Raw genomic sequence first — 20,051 nt, 5'->3', positions numbered from 1 at the left:
CCCGCGATCAACCCGGTGCCCCTAACCTTCAAACTCCAACCTCTAACCAGGCGCCACTCTCCCTCCTCAACCCCTCCAACGAGAGCCGGCTACCCCGACCAACGTTCCATCCGTGTAGCTGCAACCGAGACTCCCAGGGAAACCCTCCGCGCCCTCAGGACTCTCTCGTGTGCCCGGGGGTGAAAAATGAATGCGCGCCGGCAGCGTAACAATGACGACTTGGATTACGCGCTTTATTGCGTTTCTGATGAGAATGGATGTTAATGCAACACCGTGGATTCGATAATAGGAGAGTAGTGCTCCTCTCTCTCTCTCTCTCTCTCTCTCTCTTTTACTCTCTCCTCTCCTCGTGTTTCGTGTCTCACGGTACGCGTCCAATTATGTCGTCCCGTGAGAATTCGTAAAAGATGAGATCGGGAGACAACACGCACGATTTTTGCAACTTTCGCTGCCATTGTAAACTACGAGTGATGGACCCTTCACGTTTATCTAATTCGTATTTACAATCGGTGAGATATTGTTATTGTATGTCTATAACGAAATCTACAGTCGACTAACGTTTCTCATCGTCGGTGATGAACGAATTTTAAACATTATAGTTTTATCGCTCGCGAGTTTGCGACCGAGACGCTGCAACATCGTCGCGACACAATGTAAAATTTAAATACACATCGTCACTCGTACTCATTGCGACAACACTCGCTGATAACTCACGCCTCTCTTGCCGAACAAATACCACGTATGCGTTCTTGGCGACGCAAAAAAAAAACCGTCAAGAAAGAACGTAGAAATTTTCTTTCACGCCGTTGTCTCGACTTTTCGGCCGCCCCACTACTTCCGATTCACCCTCGAAGGGGCGGATTTTTAATAGCGCGCTCCGGTACTTCTTAATGCGCGAATGGGGATGGGTCCGTGTTCTTTTCAGTGACATCTGGTTCTTTATACATCCGAACTTGTCTACCTGCACCTCTCTTCCTCCCTTCTTCCTTTCCTTCGTCAGTTCCGTTCCCCTCGGCGTATATAGCGTCATGTACCGACTAAAGCCTCATTCACGGTCACCGTCCTAGAAACCCGAACCGATCAAAACAGCTTTTTCACGGGGTAGCCCTCTCGAGAACGCTGGATTATCCTTTCTCTACTCTTCCCCTCTCTCTCTTCCCCCCCCCCCCNCCCCCCCCCCTGCGACACAGCAGCGGTAGTTCTCTCGCGCCTAACCATCGGCGAAATTCGGGAACCGACTGACCTGAATTCTCGCTTGAACGCCGCGGCACTCGGTTCTTGTATAATATTTACACGAGCCGATAGAAATGACGAGTCTCCAGGCAAACTAGCGAATCAGATTCGTCTCTGACGTTATGTACAATGTGTTCGAATATGATGTATAAGCATACACTCCGAGCTTTGTTATTTATCGCCACACCTGGGTATTTATTACAGGAGGTCTCGATATGTGAACGGAATGTTCTCGGAACGCGTCGTCGAGATTCGACGTATTCATTCGCCGTTCGCGATTGCCGTCACGATCCCGATTGTTTGTCCGCCCGGGCACGCTTGACAAATCGACGCGATGTGCCAGATAGATTCGTCAAATGCGAGTTCCAATAGGGAGTTACGTTTAAACCGGTAGTGGTAAAATTTAACACACTCGGCTAACGCTTTCCAATCGAAGTCGCTAACGGGTCCGCGCTCGCATTAGAAAAATTTCCAGAAAATATTATTAACAGCCTAAAAAGCGATCGCGAGATTTAACCCATCGCGTAACTTGATAGATATACCGATATGTTAATTTAATTTATAATCGCACGGACGTCAAAACGAGGAATATATGCTTATAAGGCGTGTATCAGGATAGCATAAACTTCAGCGCTACGTGCGTGCATGGTTAACATCGAGTATTATTCCATGTTATTTTTATCATCATCGGCAATGTACAGCCCCACGTCGCATGTGAATTGGGCGGTCTCGAGTTTCGTAACAGCTTTACGATCGTCGATAAAATTATGCAACGTAATCTAATACGTATCTCGTTTCGCTTTGTCGCTGACGCCGGCCCAATGCGTAGTTTCGGTTGAAAACACACCAGGCTACGGCGAGTAAACAGAATCGACTCTTTGCGATTTATTGCGTATGACCGCTATAACTATTCAGAATGCAGAAACAAAAAAGATATTTTACGTCGCGTTTCAACAAATTTTATGTGTTTGTCTTATCGTAGTTCTAAGAGGAAAAAAAATATAGAGGTAGAAAAGAATTGTATGACAAACGTTTTGAGCGAATAAAAAAATGTATCATAAAAAAGTTTATATAGCCTTTATAAAATTTGATTATTAAAAGTAGTAATGTACACGGAGAAAGAAGATTGGTTGAGTTAATGTGACAATGAACGAACCGAACGTGTTCTCGTTTGAAGGAAACATAATTTCTTGTTCTTACGGACTAAAATTGCTTCTCAGAACCGGAATTTTGTTCAACCAAGACATGTTCAGTTTGTTCATTGTCACATTAATTCAACCAATCTACTTTTTTTTCTGTGAAGTAACGATGAAATAGTTGTTAGCTTATGAATCATTCATTTGGTAGCCTACTTTACCGAACACTTCATCATCAAGTGGATTTGTCATATATGATTGTATCATCATATATAATAGACATATGATAGATATATGACAGAACGAAAGATATTGGCTCACATATAGAAGCGATTTCTATCAAAACTTGATGTATCTCTTACATTAACTTCAATTACGTTATAGATTCGTTTTATATATTATATAAAGATTATATGACACACATATTTATATAAACAAGTATATCATATAATATATATTTATATAACATATAAGATATAACTCAAATAGTTGGAGAAAGCACATTATCCTGCGGCGTGCATTTCACTCAAGAAATGTTATCTGACACGTAATCACTCTGGTGTTAATAGCAATACTGAGAGGCTCGACAAGACTGCTACCGGGGAGAAAGATCACTAATGCACCCGTTTAGTGTATAATTAAAAATACTTTATATAGCACAATAAACGTCGAAAGAAATCTCCGTCGTTAATGACGCTTCTTTCGCAGATAAGCCAAACGCTCGATAAGCGTAACATTTGCATGTTAAATCAGAACGTTGTTTGTGCAACTCTCTCGCTGACACTTGCGATAACACGAGTTCGCGAGAGAGTGAATCAAGCAATGACAGACGACCGACGCTCCTCCGATTTATTATCGATAAATGCATTAACGTATTTGCAGATATAAATTTCTCGACAAATACTAGATATAACCTCTGGTTATCTCGCACTAATACAGCTGTACTTTATCGGTGCTCGATACACATTTATTTAGTTCTATCTCCGTATTTTGTTGTCGTCGTCTAGAAGCTATCTCTATCGAACAAAAGTGTCAAGGAGTGACTTTCGTCGGTCTCTTCTTGAAATTTGTGGCCGGCAACATTAAAAGCAGTGCCTATGAGACGAGTTTTGGTGGAGCGATCGCAACTTGAGCTAGAATTTACATCTAGAGAAGTTATACCTGGCTTATAGTCGCGTGGGTCGTCTTATACGAGTTTCTACAATGTGCAATTAGCATAAATCGAGATTCCACGAAAGCGATTTCGTGCGGATAAATGGGCGGAATGGTTTCGTCGAGACTTATCTGGAGATATGAGATGTGTTTTCTGCGGTCCGTAAATATTTCGGTCATGACCGTGGATGTACTCATGACTGTCGAATTTGCGTTTACCCAGGTCGTTGGATCTCGTCTAAGCATAGCGAATACTATACAGCGGATAAAAAGGATCTGTAAAGAAATATTTATTGTTTCATAACAAGGCCGCCTATCTCAAGGTAGCCTAGATTAACCGAAGAACTAAAACTAATGGTAATGTTACCCAGTGCCTTTCTTTTATAACCTTGCAGTAAGATTTCCAACAAGCTTGTTACTGAAGAATAATATTTTTAATGTCAAAGACAAATATATTACAAGATGCTTTCATGACTTTGCGACAAAACATACCGGCTTATCGATATGATTATAAGATGGCTGTTGTGCTTCGTATCTTGCATTGTAGTTGCATAGATACTTCATGGTGGACATTTATCTCGCAGCACACTTGTAGCATTTACGACGTACTTTTCGCGGGGTTTAACGACGCATAGATACGTAGACGCATAGACACGTAACGGAAAAAAACAGTGCGTAGACGCTTAAGTGGAAGGTATTGTAATATCTGTTAACGCGCGTCCGTACTGATTCATTGCCAGTGCGGAGGACGTGAAGTTGTTCACGTACACCAGCGCCGTCAAGCTGCGCGCACATAAACGCGACGCGATATGAGCCTAGTTACTTTATCGTCGTCACGATGATGAACAAACACGTCGAGAAAGATTTGGAGCACGGAATCGACCACTCTCCATTTCTAATGGAGACTGTACGTAACATAGATTATTCTTAAAAGTAATGCGCGCAGTATTATTTAAAAAAAAAAAAAACGCGACATTCTTTTGCGCGTCTCAGTCTGGTTCCGTCGCGAAAACATTTCATTTGAAAGGAGAAAATCGAATAAGATTCTGTCACGAGAGTAAAGCAATCTCACCGAAACACGAAATTTCTTATTTTAACTGTGTATGTTTGCGTACGGATAAAGTGTCGTGTCACCTTTAGAGCTTTCGCGTCACGGCTCTGTTTTCACTTTATTCGGGTTTAGCGATCTTACGCGGGTAATATATTGTGTTGTACGATATATACAACAAAATAGAAAGGTGAGCTCACGTCAGAGGTGAACGAGATGAGTGTAACAGAAATTGGCGAAATACAATAACCCAGCTTTATTTGACGAGACGAAGACGGATCAATGAACATTGCCACTTGGTTTATAGAACGTACATTTTGGAACATTAGTTAAATATACACATTACTATCTTATATTTCACACTAGCATAGAAAAATAAATGAGAAATCGGGTTGTAACTATCTGTGCACGAATACCAGACACAATGACCAACTTCAGTGTCACCGTTCCAATCAATATAGATTCAGTTCGAATTTAAATTTGAAGCTCGCTATTGCTCCTTCAGTCTATGTAACAAAGTTCGTTATCGAGCGGTAATAAACGTCTAACCTCGTTCAACAAACCGCTCAGTCTAACCCAACTTAACCTAACAAATGATATCCGTGTTAATATTATCTCGATCAATATCGCGCCTCAATCGATCGAACACATTTGGCTAGTCCATTCATCGCAAGCGAAACGTAATTCCGCGATTGCCTCATACTTACTTGATTCAATAGTTCCGCTGGTAAGATTCCGGATACGAAACAAACACGGGGCACAACTCTTGGCGTTACCCTCGCGCGACGTTAAATTCGTCCGGGCTGCTTCGTATCGCAAAACGTACACGCACACACACGCAGGTACGCGCATACGCGCAGAACGCGCGTATATACGCAAACGGCCTCGAATTATATTCGCAGGGCTGCTCGGCCGGGTTCGAAAAGTAAAACGCGCGTCGCGTATGTGCAGCGCGGGTACGTGCGTGTGAGGGAGCGAGACGCGGCGAGGAAACGAGCGAGACGGAAACAACGCGGTACCGTCGGTCGCGCGACGGATAGAAAGAGACGACGGGCGAGAAAGAGAAGGCAAGCGGGCGTAGCAGGGAGCGGCGGCGCGAGTGCGAGGGAGAAAGAGTGATACTCCGGCCGCAGAGCAGCAGCATGCGCCCGACGGAGGGACGAGAACGGCGCGCATCGATTGGCGCGCTAGCCGTGACCCCCACCATGATGCTTTCGCTTTCACCCAATGGGGCCTCACTTTCGCGCTCGCCCGCGTTCGGCGCCACGGCAGCCGGCACGCTGTCGTCGCCGGCTCTCTCAGTGACTGGTGCACCCTACGTGCGAGCGAGCGTTTTTCGTGGTGGGCTCGTCCGTCTCGTCGGGAGAGTAGAAAGAAAAAAAGAAAACGGAAAGAGAGGAAGCAGTAGGAGGGAGGAGGAGGGGGAGAGAGAGAGTGAAGAGCCTCGGTGTTGTGTGTAATACAACGTATGTGCTTGATTCGCTCATAGACGCACCGTCGCCCGTCAGTGCCGATTTAAATCGTGGCGTAGCCTCGTCAGAAATCGCGACGCGCGCGCGCGCGCCTTCCATCGGAAATTGCGCTGCACGCCGGGCGGCGCGTACCGCGCCGGTGACCCTGACATTCGAGAAGCCGGCGAGACACACTCGTTGCCTCGCGCGCGCAGGAGCAACATCACGGTGTGTACGAATCACGGCGAGCGACGAGCGAGCGAACGAACTGAAGCGAGCAGCGGAGGTATACACGGAGCTCGCGCGAGAGCGCGCGCGCCCAGTGCATTCTGGTACCGTACCGGTGACGATACCCGCGGCCATTACGCGTACGCCGCGCGGGACTTTGATTTGTCGCGCGCCGCGGTGTGTCGCGGTCCAGCGCAAGGTGACCTCGTTACCGATGCGCGAACGCGTCCCGGCAGGGAGCCTCTCGGAAGAACATCGCGCCGGATCGGTGTATTCTCGCGCGCCAATCGCGGTTTTGTTGTGACGCGTGACGACCAGTGACCTTGACTCCCCTCGGATAGACGCGCCGTTTCGGCGGCGCCTCGATTCCCACCGGGTGGAACGCGAGGTCGGTCTCTCCCGCCTCGACCTCTTCCTCGTCGTGTCTCCGCCGCGTGGGACGGGTCGACCGAAGATGGAGAGATAGGGAGCAGCTGGTTCTCGCAACCGTGTCTGCGCCAACCGGCACCGCCGGTTCCCTTGCGATATCTCTGCCGCCATTGCGTCTGCCATCATCGTGAGATCGTTCATCTGGAAAACCTAGAACCAGCGAAGAAAGACACACACGACCTAGACGTTGAAAACCTATGGCACCGCGCCGTCACGCCAATAGCCACGGCGGTGGTCTCCTGGAGAACGGAGGCGCCGGTGGCGGCGGTACCAACGACCCGATGGAGAACTTGTTAGGCACCGGCCAGACGACGCGTTGCTGCACGCCGACCGGCGAGTGCTTGCGCGGCGACAGCCTCATCCGCCTGAACTCCTTGCACGACGCGGTCAAGGTCACCTGCAACAACGACAACTGTCCGATCGGGCAATTCATGCATCGCGAGTGCTTCGACGCCTGGGAGCAGACGGTTCTGACGTATCTGAAGAGCTGCGGCCGGGCGCGCAGCTGGTCCGAACGTCAGCGTCATCAGAACCTCTGGACCAAGAAGGGCTACGATCTCGCGTTCAAGGCCTGCGGCTGCCGCTGCGGTCGCGGCCACCTCAAGAAAGATCTCGACTGGATGCCGCCCGGCCTCGGCAATATACCCGGCAACCGTGCCGACGAGAACGAGGCGAAGAAGAAGAAGCGGCGCAACCGGCAGAACACCCGGCCGAGCCTGTCTGTCTCCGCCGGGCCGCCGAGTCACGGCAATCACGTCGTCTCCACGAGCGGTCGCGGCACCACCGAGGCTCAGATGATCGAGTCGGGCCGCGGTAGAGCAGGATCCCTCTCGTCCAGCACCGGCTCTAGTTCACCGCCTGCCACCAGCGAACCCAGCGTCAGCCCGCTTCACCAGCCGCAGGCCATCATCAAGAAGAAGAGCAAGGTCGATTTTTTCAGCGATCGCGCGAGGTGAGTACCATTATCGTTCATTGGCCGATAACGGGTTCGGAGGTTGAGCGCAGGGTTAATTGTTGAACGATACTTTAGTGGGCACAGCGCAATTTTTCGGCAATATGTTTGCGATGCCGCGGTATCGCCGGTATAGATTACTTTATCTTATTTGCAGCGCGTGTATCATTACAGCTTGTAGTTGCTCAATCATTCCGCTCGACACGATACATTGTTGATAAAAGCGGAATTTATTGTCGGCCGTGAGATCGATGTTGCTGAAATGCGAATTTCGCGGAACGCAGAGATTTTTCAATAATTGCGCCTTCGCGAACGGCAGTCTAGCGCGGTGGTATATCGTATTTGGACGCACACACGTACAATCGTTGATGAGAAATTATCGGTGGAATTTCGAGCAGAATGCATAATGCATAAATATTTAAATGCAGGACACATTTAAATATTCTGTTGAAAATTGTGCATTGTGAGAAGTTAAAAGATCACTCGAGCTTGTTTCACGCAAATGTTTGCGAGAAACCTCACTGTAGCAAAAAAGAACCAGCAGGTAAATACTTCGGGAAGAATGATAAATGACAAGGAACACGCCGTGAGTTGTTTTCCCGTCGGGAACCTTCGTCGCGTGTCATTGTGTAGGTGTATTTTCCGAGACAGACGATACCTTAAAGGAGACGCGTGAGAATAGAAATCGTAAAGACGCTATTAGAGCTTTTCATTTAAGACATTCACGATTCGTGAAACCGCAGAACACAAAACCTGGTGGTGCGGAACTTGATAAATGCGTGAAAACGTCGTTTACTGTACAATGGGTCATAACATAAAAACTGGGCGTGGTCGGCAAGGTATCGAATATGTTTTTCTCGCTAACATCAAGACTTTTTGCAATGTTGAAACAGCTATTACAAAAACTCCTGAATATCGAAAAAAAATTTGAGAATTCGGAAGATTTTTTTATTTATAAATAATAAATTTCTATGTGTGTCTATATATATTCACTGCTCGAAATAATTAGAGAATTACGCTGAGCAATTCTGTTGTTTAATGTTACTACTTGAAGGGAATATGAGAGTAGATTGCTAAGATATCGTATCTCTATAAATATGTTCACGCGAGACTTACATTTGACGCTAACAGAAGTACCTAATGATTTAGACCACCTATTATATACGATATAGGCGTTTGAAGAGGTAACTGACTGATTGTTTTGAGCTTTGTAGAAATCTGGATTTGGTCTCGACTTGCTACCTCGTTCCCCCTTACGCAATCGTTCCACCGAACTACAGCTAACCCATCGGTCGTCTTTTTTATGACTTTGTCACTCGCGTGTCGTGTTTATGGTTTCCAAATATTTAGGTAAGAGTATGCCACACAATTTTTGTCGCGGCAGATGGTGCCCAAGCGAAGTGATCTGTGCGCTTGATTGTCGAGATCAAGGACAAGGCGGTATCTTTAAAGATACGAGAAAGGGAAGTTGAAAGGCCTCCGCTGAGGCTGTGTATACCACCGACGTTGACGTTTACGTTACGTTGTGTGCGCGCGAGCGTACGTTAAAATATCTCGGGATACTACGAAGCACGATGTGATTCGGCACTTCATAGAGACGAATCGATCCCGATTCGTCGCTCCGTGAAACTCGACACCGAGGATTTTTCCAAAGGCCAGAAATGCCGAACTCTCTGCGCTACACTTTCAAGTTTGACGACGATCCCAACCGCCGGAAATAATTCGCTCCTGACTTTAATACTAATCTTTATTCGTTGCTTTGATGAAAGAGACGCCAAGTCAGTTTACTCGTTCACGCGAAATATACTTATTATAATGCGTTATGCCTACTAAAACCTATAATTTTAAGAACATGTATTTTGCAAAGCGCTATCAAGACGGCCATGAATATTTAATATTTTTCGAATTTACATATCGCAAAATTGCTTCATGCGCAATATTACATGATATGAATATTTTTTACACTTTATTCAGTCGTATCATCTGAAAATAAACTTGAAAGCAGATTTTGTAGCGATTTTTAAAATTACCTCCCTCTTTCTCTTTACAAGACAGAATTAAGTTTCGCACAGAAGTTCTAAACAGAAGTTGTATCGCGACTGTTTTCGACATCGTGAAATGCAACTTGTTACATCGTAACTTTGTCTTTTTACGCGACGTGAGATTCGATTTACGTTCGACGGTATATTCCACGCGGTGGAAATAACAGAGTCGCCTCGTCGAAGGAAACGAAAAGAGGCGAGCCGATTGTTCCGTCGTAAAGCAACTCTCTAGACGCGCGTTCGAGAGGGCATGAATGAACGCCGGCCCGTTTTCTCTCGCTGCGCGTAGGTCGCTCTAGAAGTTGTGTGCCGGCTGTGTGTACGCTATAGGTTGCTCTAGACCTCTGTTAGAGAGCGAGAAGACGAAGGGCAGGGAACACGACGATTACGACAGCGCTCCACCCATAGTACGCGCGCGCTCCGTGTATGCATCCTATATATAGATGCAGCCTTGGAAACCTGTCCTATTTCTGTTTATGTTCCTCCAGTTCGACGGGTCGGGAACCCCTCGTGATGCCTCTTCGCTCGAACACGTTCAATTTTTACAGACTTCTGACCTCCCGTCTGTTTGCGCGATTAAGAGTCTCGCGATGAATGCAAAATATCTTACTAAGCGCAGCTCGCAGATAAGTCCAGACGAGACAAACGCGAGATGAAACGGAAAAATATTCCGCTCCAGTCAACTAAAGATTTTTGAAATCTTTAGAAAGTCCTTCGACTCGACGATCCGTGACTTTATAATTGGCTATTTCAGATTTATTTCTACTCTTACTGTTTGTCTTTATATGGTAAAGTGGAGATTAATATGATATGTATGATATGTAAAGTCTTCTCTTAAATATGAAACGTTATTTAAATGTTATTTACAAATCCTAAACTTTATTTTTTATAAGCTCCTTGTGAATTTTGTAGTATAATGACGGTGTTGATGATATTTTCCATTCAATTGCACACCGTTTAAACATTCTCTTTGAACTTTGAATATTATCACATTATTGTTAGAAGCGTGACGTCGTATTCGAGTTAAACGAGTAGGATCGTTCGAATGTAACTGTGATGGCGAGATCCCGAGTTTCGGATCCTAGTTTCGTTTTCGTTCTAAACGTAACCGGGCGGGACCTCGGGGCCGGGTGCACGTGCACCGGGAGATACAGCCGGCGAGTTTAGGTTGTTCGCGCGAGTAGCGGCCGGGACTCGTTGTACTTTGTTGTGTGCAAGCGTGAGCGTTGGTCGACACACGAGGAGAAGAAGGAGAAGAAGACGAAAGGGAGAGAGAGGTTGGGAGAGGGGGGGAGGGGAGGAGGAGGATGCTTGTAACCTTGACCGTGGCCACCTTCTCAGGGCCACCGAGCGAGGAGGAGCCTGAACGCTCTAGCAGCTTCCAAGGCCAACAGCATGGAATCACGCCACTGCGATGCATTTAAAGAGGTAGAGAGCGTCGTGTGGATGCTGCTAAAATCCGCGTTCGGTCGCCCGTTTTCCTTTCTTCGCGTTCTCATCGAAAAAATCCTCCGTTAACTTCTGTATCCGAACTGGATAAGTGCCTCGCAAATGTCTCGAACTTGACCCAATACTCCGTGGTTTTTTCTACCTCGGTCGGGGTTCTTCGCGGTTCACGTGGTATTTTTTGAGGATTGTAATTCTCGTTTCTTCTTATTTTAACGAAAACCACGCTCGACGGTATCCGTTTACTGCGAGGATAGTTTGCTATCGTGAATTTCACGGATCCTGGCAAAGCTGAGAATTAATTATAGCCAGTTTTTCAGATGTCACATAATAGATTTTTTTGCGGGCGCTGCAACGGTTCTTGACGATATAGATTTCATTAAGGCCTCCGTTCGCGACTTAACATGTAGAAGTAGATAATATGCGATGTTGCGCACTCTCGATGCGATCCCATAATGCACTTATTGTGTTATTTGTAATCTCGCTAACGTCACCGGTGTAAATGAGTAAAATTTCGCAAGCCCGTAAATTTTCCAGGCGATTTTCCTTTGTCCTTTGTTCCAGTCCTCCTGACACATTCGCCGCGTTTTATAGCCTCCAATTAAAAGGAGGAGCCACGAACGAAGCGTAAAGGTGAATTCACAGTTGCGCGGTGCGTGCTAGGCGCAAGTTTGGGATCCTCTCGATACTCCGCGCGACTATGGATTAACCTTTAATCCTAAATCTCGCGGGCGGTTGCCGCGGTATGGCTTTGTCCGAATTCAGGGACAACACACACGTAAATTACGAATTCTCAGGATCGTTATAATGCGTATAACGTAACAACGCGCGAGCGGGAGAGGGCGTAAAGACCTCCGCCCGTTGCGCAATATCAGGGCGCTATTCTCGGAATTGTTGCGCCAATTTATACCGCGTGCGCGGTTGTGGCTCCTCTTTTTTCGGACTTTTGTCTCCCCCCCCCCCNCCCCCCCCCCTTCGTCCTCTCTCGTCCTATCGATGCCTCTACACCGGCTATTACGGACATCTTTGGAGTCGCCACGCGACCTATAAATTTCGCTGTTGCTGGTGCGCGACGAGCTACGAGAGGGCTCGGATTTTAACTGAGAATAAATCGCGGACGAAACGTTCCGAAGCTATTCGGAGACGTTTACTCCCCTCGGAAAGCTTCCCGCAAATGTTTCTCTCTTGCGACATCTTTCATGCCCAAATATTTATTGGGGGCGTATCGGACAGTTTTCTTGCGAGCTTATAAATTTCATCTTTATTTCACTGCACTCCTATTTATTCACGATTCAATGGGGTCGTAATGGAAATGTTAGAGCTTTCGCAAGGCTGTTCGAAGAATCATGAAGACCATCTAGCGAATCCAATAGTCCGACTTCTGTATTTAATTATAGCGAAGTTCTCTATGTATGAAACAGATCAATTATTCGTGAGAAAAAAATTCAGGAAAGTAGCTTTGAAAATATTTTGAAAATTCTGGATGAATTTGTGCAAAATTAATATTATTAACGGACTAATAACCTTGCACTTTGAAAAAATACAAATGTGGTTACAAATATGCTGACTTTACAATAGCTTTTACAAATATATTCCAAGTTTGTTTCAATCTAATTTATGTGCATTCGGTGCATTTTGTTCGTTTTCTATTTCGAGCGCTCATGTTTTACGCACATATGCGCGCACAAATACATCGCAAAGTTTCCCCAATAAAGCGAGCATTGAATTTGCGAGTTGTATACGCGCCCGCAAAATACTCGACCGATAAAAAATCATACGGTGAATAACATCGTAAATTTAAACGATGCGTTCATCTTGGCTTTAAATGTATAAACTTTCTTCATCACGTCTCTAAGTTTACCAGATAACGATAAGGTATCTTAAATTACGTTCGTGGTAGTTAAGTCAGGATGACAGTGAATTAAAGGATTAAGCTTCTCGGAAAAAGACATATCTATATCTGTGTAGATGATCATTTTTAGATAATTCTTCTTCCCTACGTAGGTTTATCTACATTTTGCAGCAAAACGACACGTATTATACGTTAATTTGTGCGTGACGCATTATGTTTATCATTTTTTTCTTTTTTTTTTCGGAGAGGGAATTACATATTGCGTATATATAATGTATGCTAAGCGATTCGTATTTTAAAATTTCCAATCGATCAGCCCGATTATATCGTATTACTGAGGCAGTGAGTGACAGACGAAGAGGTAGTCAAATTGCAGAGCTGTTGATCGCGTGTGCGTGATCGTGATTAATCTGTCTATAATTGCAAGTCTGGAACGGACGCGTATGGATTAACACTCGTGCGACCGACTGCGTTCCACTAACGAATTGCCCGTTCGCGTCGCGCATCGTGTATACGTTACGAACGTTGATAATCGTTTGTATACGATCGCATCTGTGTAATTTGCAGCGATATATCAAACGCATCGATTTCAATTGGCACCGTTACGGCTCGCGCAAGACACGCGAGGAACGTTCATTTCTGAAAGGGGTTCGCGAATAAAATCAAGGAGCTGCATTCGCATTCGAATTTATAATATTTGCACTCAGCGCTGAATACCACCGTGTGATTCCAATTTTTATTCGTCTAATATCATTTCTTCGTAGTTGTAGACTGTTCATCGTATGTAGAACACTTTCAAGCGAGCCCGCATTATTAACTATTGCACAAGCGATTGCAGTATTTATGTAAGAACAACTCTCAGATATAATCGTGATTTTGCTTGTCGTTAAAAAACGCATTAATTAACATAAATCGTTCACGTGATATCACCTTTGCTTAACGTCGAATCGCGCCGAACGTGAATGCTTTTAAGAAGAAAAAAAAAAAAGAAGTCCCATTCGCGCTCGTAATCGCATCCGCTTGCAGCGGAGATACCTCCTGCAAAGAATCGCGAAGTAATGGTGGAAGTAAGCCGCCGGGGCGGAGGGGAATCGAGAGGAGCAACGAGTTTGGGGATTGACCCTGAACCCCGACCCCGAGGCCGAGAACGCCCCAAGGATGCCTTAAAGACGACGAGGCGAGATGTGCCTCCCTCTCGCGCGTGTTTCTTTTTGAAAAGGTGGAAGTTGCTCTTAATTAAATTCCCTCCGAAGGGATACGCTCTTTCTCCGTCGCCCCCCTCCGTTGCCGACAAATCCAACAGAATTTTCGCGTTATTATCGGTCGCGTCCGCTTCTCCCTTTTTCCTGAATAAGACATTCGGAGTACGACGGCCACGGATGTTCCAATTATTAAAGAAAAGCAACGTTACTAACTATGGAGCGCGGCAACGTTGATATCTCAGAGATATTGATTTTTAGATTGATAAACGACGCCGTAGTCGTCGATGTTCGTTTATTAACATTAATAATAATTATCAATTCGTCGACCTCTTCACAAATGTTGTCGTTCTTTTATTTCTTTAGAGACGCAGTTGCTTCCTCTTTCTCCGTGTTTATTTCGAATTGCCGTCATAAATTGCAAGATATAAAAAAGAATAAGAAACAGGCGATAAATATCTTCCGGATACCTTGAAAAATATACATGTTCTTATAAATATGAAACGGTAGAGGGAGATAGAACGATAGAAAAGGAATGCAAACAGTGATATTGCGTAAAGTTTCGCCACCTCCGGGCGCGAGCGACGGTTGTGCACAAATCCGCGAGAGACGAAAGGACGTCTTCTCTGTGCTGTCTTCATTTTTTGTAGATAGCTCGCAGGTAATTTCCGCGCGTCGCTCTTTGAAATTACTTTTTGTTAAACGAAGGTGAGCGCGGCGTTCTTCATCGCTCGCGTGGGAGAAACACGAGTTTATAAAGGAATTAGACTTCATTACATCTAGCACCGCCGACGGATCGCCATGGAGTTGAAACTTTTATCTTTTTCCCGGTGCGCTGCGTTAATAATAATAACGTTGGTTAATTAGAAACGCGTGTTTCGCTGAACAGACCGCGCGATTTTGATGAGAAAAGATACAATGAGCAGAGATAACAATTGAGAAAGAATATCGACAATTTTTAGATCGTGTAGAAGTCCTCGATACTTTATATAGCGTTGGCACACGCTTTGCTCTAAACAATGAGGCACATTGACTGTATAACTTGAATTATTTGCAAGAGTAAATAACTAAAATATCCCGTTTACGTAAACATGTTTATTGAAGATGAAGATTAGATACCAAGTTTTAGTACTTCATATATCTGTTACGTGACACAAACATCTAAAAAAGTCATCCGTGAATTATTTTGAGCTTTGTATTTATCGCTAGATGAATATGCGTTGCGCAACGTTTAACGAATAGCGGCATAATATAAGGGATATTTTTCAGTAGGCAAGATAATCAATGCGAAGGCTGAGATAATAAAATCAGTCAGCGATTCTCCGACCGGGTTCGTGACAAGGCGTGGTAATTACGAGTCGAAAATTAATTTCGTTTTGCATTCAGCTCTCGGACTCGCGAGAGGCGCCAAACGGCCTTCACACGTTGACCCAAACACACGTACCTCACGCACGCATTCACGCACGCGTATATGGCACTCGTCGCATTCGTAACGAGCTGTTTGCCAAATTCATGCAAATATGTATGGATTGTGCGAGGCAGAACTGCGGGAGAAAGAGAGAGAGAGGAGAGGAACGAATGCGCCCACTCGCACACGTCATTAACATTCATGAACTGCAGTAAGCTATTCTGTCCTCTTTCTTTTCTTTGCGTTTCCTCCGGCCGTGTCTTCGCACGGCTTTTTTTTTCCAGTCGGTTTCGGCGTAGCTTTCCGCGAAGACGAAATTTTATCGTCGCCTACGAGCTCGCTCGCTCGCATGCTGAAAGCTGACAATGAAGTTGCCATGAATACAAATCGCGTTAGAAAATTCGAGGCTATATATGTATATATATATATATGGATGCATCAGATATCGTCGTCTTTGAGCTTCGCTTATCATCGCTTATATGAAAGGTGACATCGTGCCGCCTGTGACAATTCCTATTTTGCGCACAATCCTATTGTGTAAAATCTCTCAGTTAAAAGCAGCTCATAGTTAGCGAAACACAACACAAAAAGAAACGAAAGACTATTCGTATTCGGAATACGATTTAAGCTCATGTTAATGCCGTTTTAGAAATGCGCGCCTTAATGAGAGGTAAATTTATAATCGCTCATTAAGCTTAAGGAGTTGCTATAAATACAGTAGTTATTTCGAGAATAACTAAACTGTCTTTTGTAGTTAAATTTCATTTATTCGGACAAACGCGTTTACGAGCGAGAGCGTCGCGTTCGAAGGTCCTCCTTCTCGAACGCGGAAATGTTGTTTCACACGAGTCCGCTGTGTTCGAGACGACTTCTTCGCGTTTGGTCGCGAAAATTAGTAAAAGTTCCGTAGGAATCCCGGATACGATAAGCCTTTCAAGGTAATAAGCCGAATAGTCATGGCGCTCGTCCCTCGGCGGCGGAGTTTCACGCGCTCTCGAGTTTCGGGGTCGGTGATTACTTAAAAATTACATCCCCCGAGCGAGTTTAATTGCGTTAAGCTCGCCCGACGTGTGACGGTGGTATTACGGCGGAAACGGTGTCACGTTTTCGGTCGGCTTGCCGAATTGCGGTAATTAAGGAAATTGCGTTCCGCTTTCGCGAAGTGCGCGCGCTCCTCGAAACTTTTCGTGCTCGCTTCAATTAATGGGCGAGAGACGGCTCAGCTCGAGTGCATCTCCAATTGCGTTTCAATATTAAGGTGAGCGCGAGTTTCGACCAACGGGAACTCACGACTCGATGTAAGCGGCGGAATAATCAGGATCTTTATCTGACATTGACATTAACATTCGCTTCGCCGGTACTCGAAACGTTAATAACTGTACTGAGAAAAGTCATTAGTGTTCAGGAATGAAAAAAGGCGATGAATGATAAGCGTTCAATACGAATACATTTATCATGCGCCTATAATTGGTTTTAAGTATATGTAAATTGCGTTTAATATCGACGTAATATGAAAATTGTCCATTTTGTATTACGCTAAATATGACTGCGCGATTATCGGCGTGGAATATTGAATGCGATAAATGTAGAATATGAATACGGACAAAAGGCGAGTAGATATTCCATACATTACGCTCGATGCCAGAAATCATTTTCGTATCGGCAGAACTTCTCAGCGCTATATAACGGTCTTCTTTTCGACGATCATAATTCGTGCCGACCCGCGTGACTCGATCCGGGCTCGAATTTCTAGCGGAAGATTGCTTCGGACCCTCTCATTGTCTCGACAGAAACAGAGAGAGAGAGGCTTCGTGGTATTATAACGTTACATGAGCGTGTTACGGAATACGTAATTCGATACGAGAATATCGTGTGCTCATAAGTTGGAAAGAATTGGGTATGTGTCAAAAAGGCAACCGCCTTCATTTTGCTTCGGTGTCATTATCTCAACTTTTGGACGCTGAGCTTGTCGGTTAGGTTTCAACTTTTTGCCTCAACGTTAAACCGTCGAGGAATTATGATATTTAATATCCGATACATTGCACGTTGTCATTTTTTAATTCACTAACACAAACAGTCTACAAGAAAATCAGTCTTTGATCTTCTCGAAACAGTGGCATACAGCGTTTAACACATGTGATCGTTGCAAATAAAAAAAGTCCTCGTTTACAATCTCGCGATCAAGAGGAGGAATTAAAATTTCAATCAAATTAACAGGTTTTACGTAAGACAGAGATACATAAAATATATATACGTCGAGTCACTAAATGTCCATAACAAGGAAATTAATACGAAACGTTTCGACTGCCAAACGCCGTGAAGCGATAGCATTAATCGGCGCGAGTGCCTTATTCCGCGCCAGCCGAGCCGAGAAATCCCCGGCGAGCGCGAACCTACGCCGTCGTCGAAGTTGACAAACGCGGCGGAATTTGCGTCGTAGCCGATCCTCGGTCGTTTCCGTTCCCGGGAGAGGAAAGCAGATGGTCCCTGTATATTCCAAAGCTTCTTCGACGGCGCGAAGAAATTCTCCCGCCGGAACCACTCCCGGCTCCGGTTAAATCTCAATCTCGCGTTTCCTTCCCTCGTTGTCTCTCCTCACCTGTGTTTTTCTCGCTTCTTCCCCCCCTTTTCTCACCCGAGCCGTCAAGTCATTCGCTTCTCTTTCTGGACGAGGACCGGGCCGACGCGGATGCTGCGACAAGGGAGGATGGTGGGAGTTGTTGTTCCGTCGCGGCACAAACGCGTTCGCTCGGTCTCTTTGTATCGCATTCGTGCAACTCGCCGGCTAAATCACCGACCTGAAACGCCGTCACCATACCGGCAGCCCGGATCCTTATTTACGCGATCCCGTTATCTCCGGCCGCCCGCGCGTCTTCCGCCCTCTTCTCGTATCGTCTCGTCTCGTCGGATTCCGAAGGCGAGAGTTAAGGCGGACGAAGCGGAGGGGAAGAGAGAGACGAATGCGCGCGGAAAGGAAGCGGGAGACGACGAGAAAGACTGGCCGCGCCTTCTCTCGCATTCGTATGTGTACTCTGCGCACGAGTGTGTAAATTATTGCGGGCCCGGGGGTGGTTTACTGCTAATTGGTTTGTTAACGTCGCGTTCGTTTCTCTCTCTCTCTCTCTCTCCTGCGAGAGAAAAAAAGATGGAGAAGGAGAGGGACGCACCGGTTTTTCTCGCGTGCACGAATACTGCTCGTTGTTCGGCGCTCGTATGCAATTTGCGGGTACGCGCGTCGGAAAATAAGGGAAACTTTTACCAGCCACATTTAATTATAGCGGCGAAATGTTTCCCTCTCCTCCTCTTCTTTATCTCTCTTTCTGTATCATGTCTGATGTGCACAACACGCGTGGATACACGGTAGAAAGCGGAACGTGTGCTCTGGACCTACGGTGCTTCTCATGCCATGTTATATGATGCATCTTACAATAAATTGTTAAATAATCGTAATCAGTACCGCGCGCTCATATGCATTTTACGAGTACGCGCGCCGAGAAAGTTCTCTGGCAAAATTTGTCAACTAGTGAATTTTCCTAATGAAGTTTCCCGTCCTTCTTCTCTCTCTCTCCCTGTTTATTTTCTACCGCTTTAAGATTTAACATGTTAAGATCTCTCTTCCCATGTCTTAATATAATAGTTTTAAGTAATTGAATTCATATAGCTCTGTATAATTAATACGGGACCTTCACGCAAAGCTTTGAAATTTACGGGATTAGATTTCAGTAGCTAAAACCTCAGATTAGATTTCCGTTGAAGCCCGACGATGCCTGACGTTATCTTCAACGATGTACACACATGGTAAGCCCGACAAGTGGCACGAACTAACGAGGACTTCAGATATCCGAAATGAAATGTGACTATTTAGGGTGCCTTAGAACGCGCCTGTGTTTCCGTCTCCAGAAAATCTGGCGGGAATTCGTGCTTTCTGGAGCACACGAGCATATAATCCGGAGCATGGCAGTTCTCTTGCTGTATAACTGCGTACAAGCAAGCGAAGCAGCGCGGGGTCGAGGGAGATTAACCTTTAGACGAGTTCTCAGGTAATCCTCTCTCTTTGGCGAGATTCATTCGGGGTCCGTTATCGTGTCGGGGATAAGTCCGCTTACAAGGACCTCCTTACACGATCGTTCGACTTCCTTTCTCACGCGCGTACGTGTCCCGAAGAGGAAAAAAAGCTCCTTATCCGCCGACTCTATTTCGGTTTATTGGATGGCTCTCGTCCTCGCCTCGATTCTCGTTGCAGCCTCCATCGATACTCGTCGCGGGTACCGCGCGTAATACGATTTTCCCAGTCTGGTTAAGTCCAAGGGAAGTTTTCGAAGAACCGATATATGTATTCCGGGATCCGACGCGTTACACAATTAAATTGGACCCCTGTCCTGAGCCATTGATTCGCAATAAATATGTATCTCACGATTATAAATTCAACTATAAATAACGTCGGTTAATAAACAATTCATGGCGCCAATTTCAGA

At 45.5% G+C, this 20,051-nt stretch overlaps 1 protein-coding gene and 1 long non-coding RNA gene across 2 annotated transcripts in view; one reads left to right on the top strand and one right to left on the bottom strand.

The window, feature by feature from the left end:
• Window positions 1–5,499, bottom strand: part of LOC106744881 — a 51,001-nt gene extending 45,502 nt beyond the window's left edge. Inside the window, exon 1 of the long non-coding RNA XR_001374493.1 lies at window positions 5,277–5,499. This is a non-coding gene — a long non-coding RNA (uncharacterized LOC106744881). The remainder of the gene's footprint in view (window positions 1–5,276) is intronic.
• Window positions 5,500–5,887: 388 nt separating this feature from the next.
• LOC106744892 (headcase protein) overlaps window positions 5,888–20,051 on the top strand; it is a 158,123-nt gene continuing 143,959 nt past the window's right edge. The window contains exon 1 of the mRNA XM_014620022.1: window positions 5,888–7,629. Within this exon, the coding sequence (XP_014475508.1) occupies window positions 6,875–7,629 (755 nt within the window). The 5' untranslated portion in view covers window positions 5,888–6,874. The remainder of the gene's footprint in view (window positions 7,630–20,051) is intronic.

Source organism: Dinoponera quadriceps, unplaced genomic scaffold (assembly GCF_001313825.1).
Source record: "Dinoponera quadriceps isolate SergipeBrazil2010 unplaced genomic scaffold, ASM131382v1 scaffold1308, whole genome shotgun sequence".
In the NCBI taxonomy this organism is placed as follows: domain Eukaryota; kingdom Metazoa; phylum Arthropoda; class Insecta; order Hymenoptera; family Formicidae; genus Dinoponera; species Dinoponera quadriceps.
This window is presented reverse-complemented; position numbering and strand designations above follow the sequence as displayed.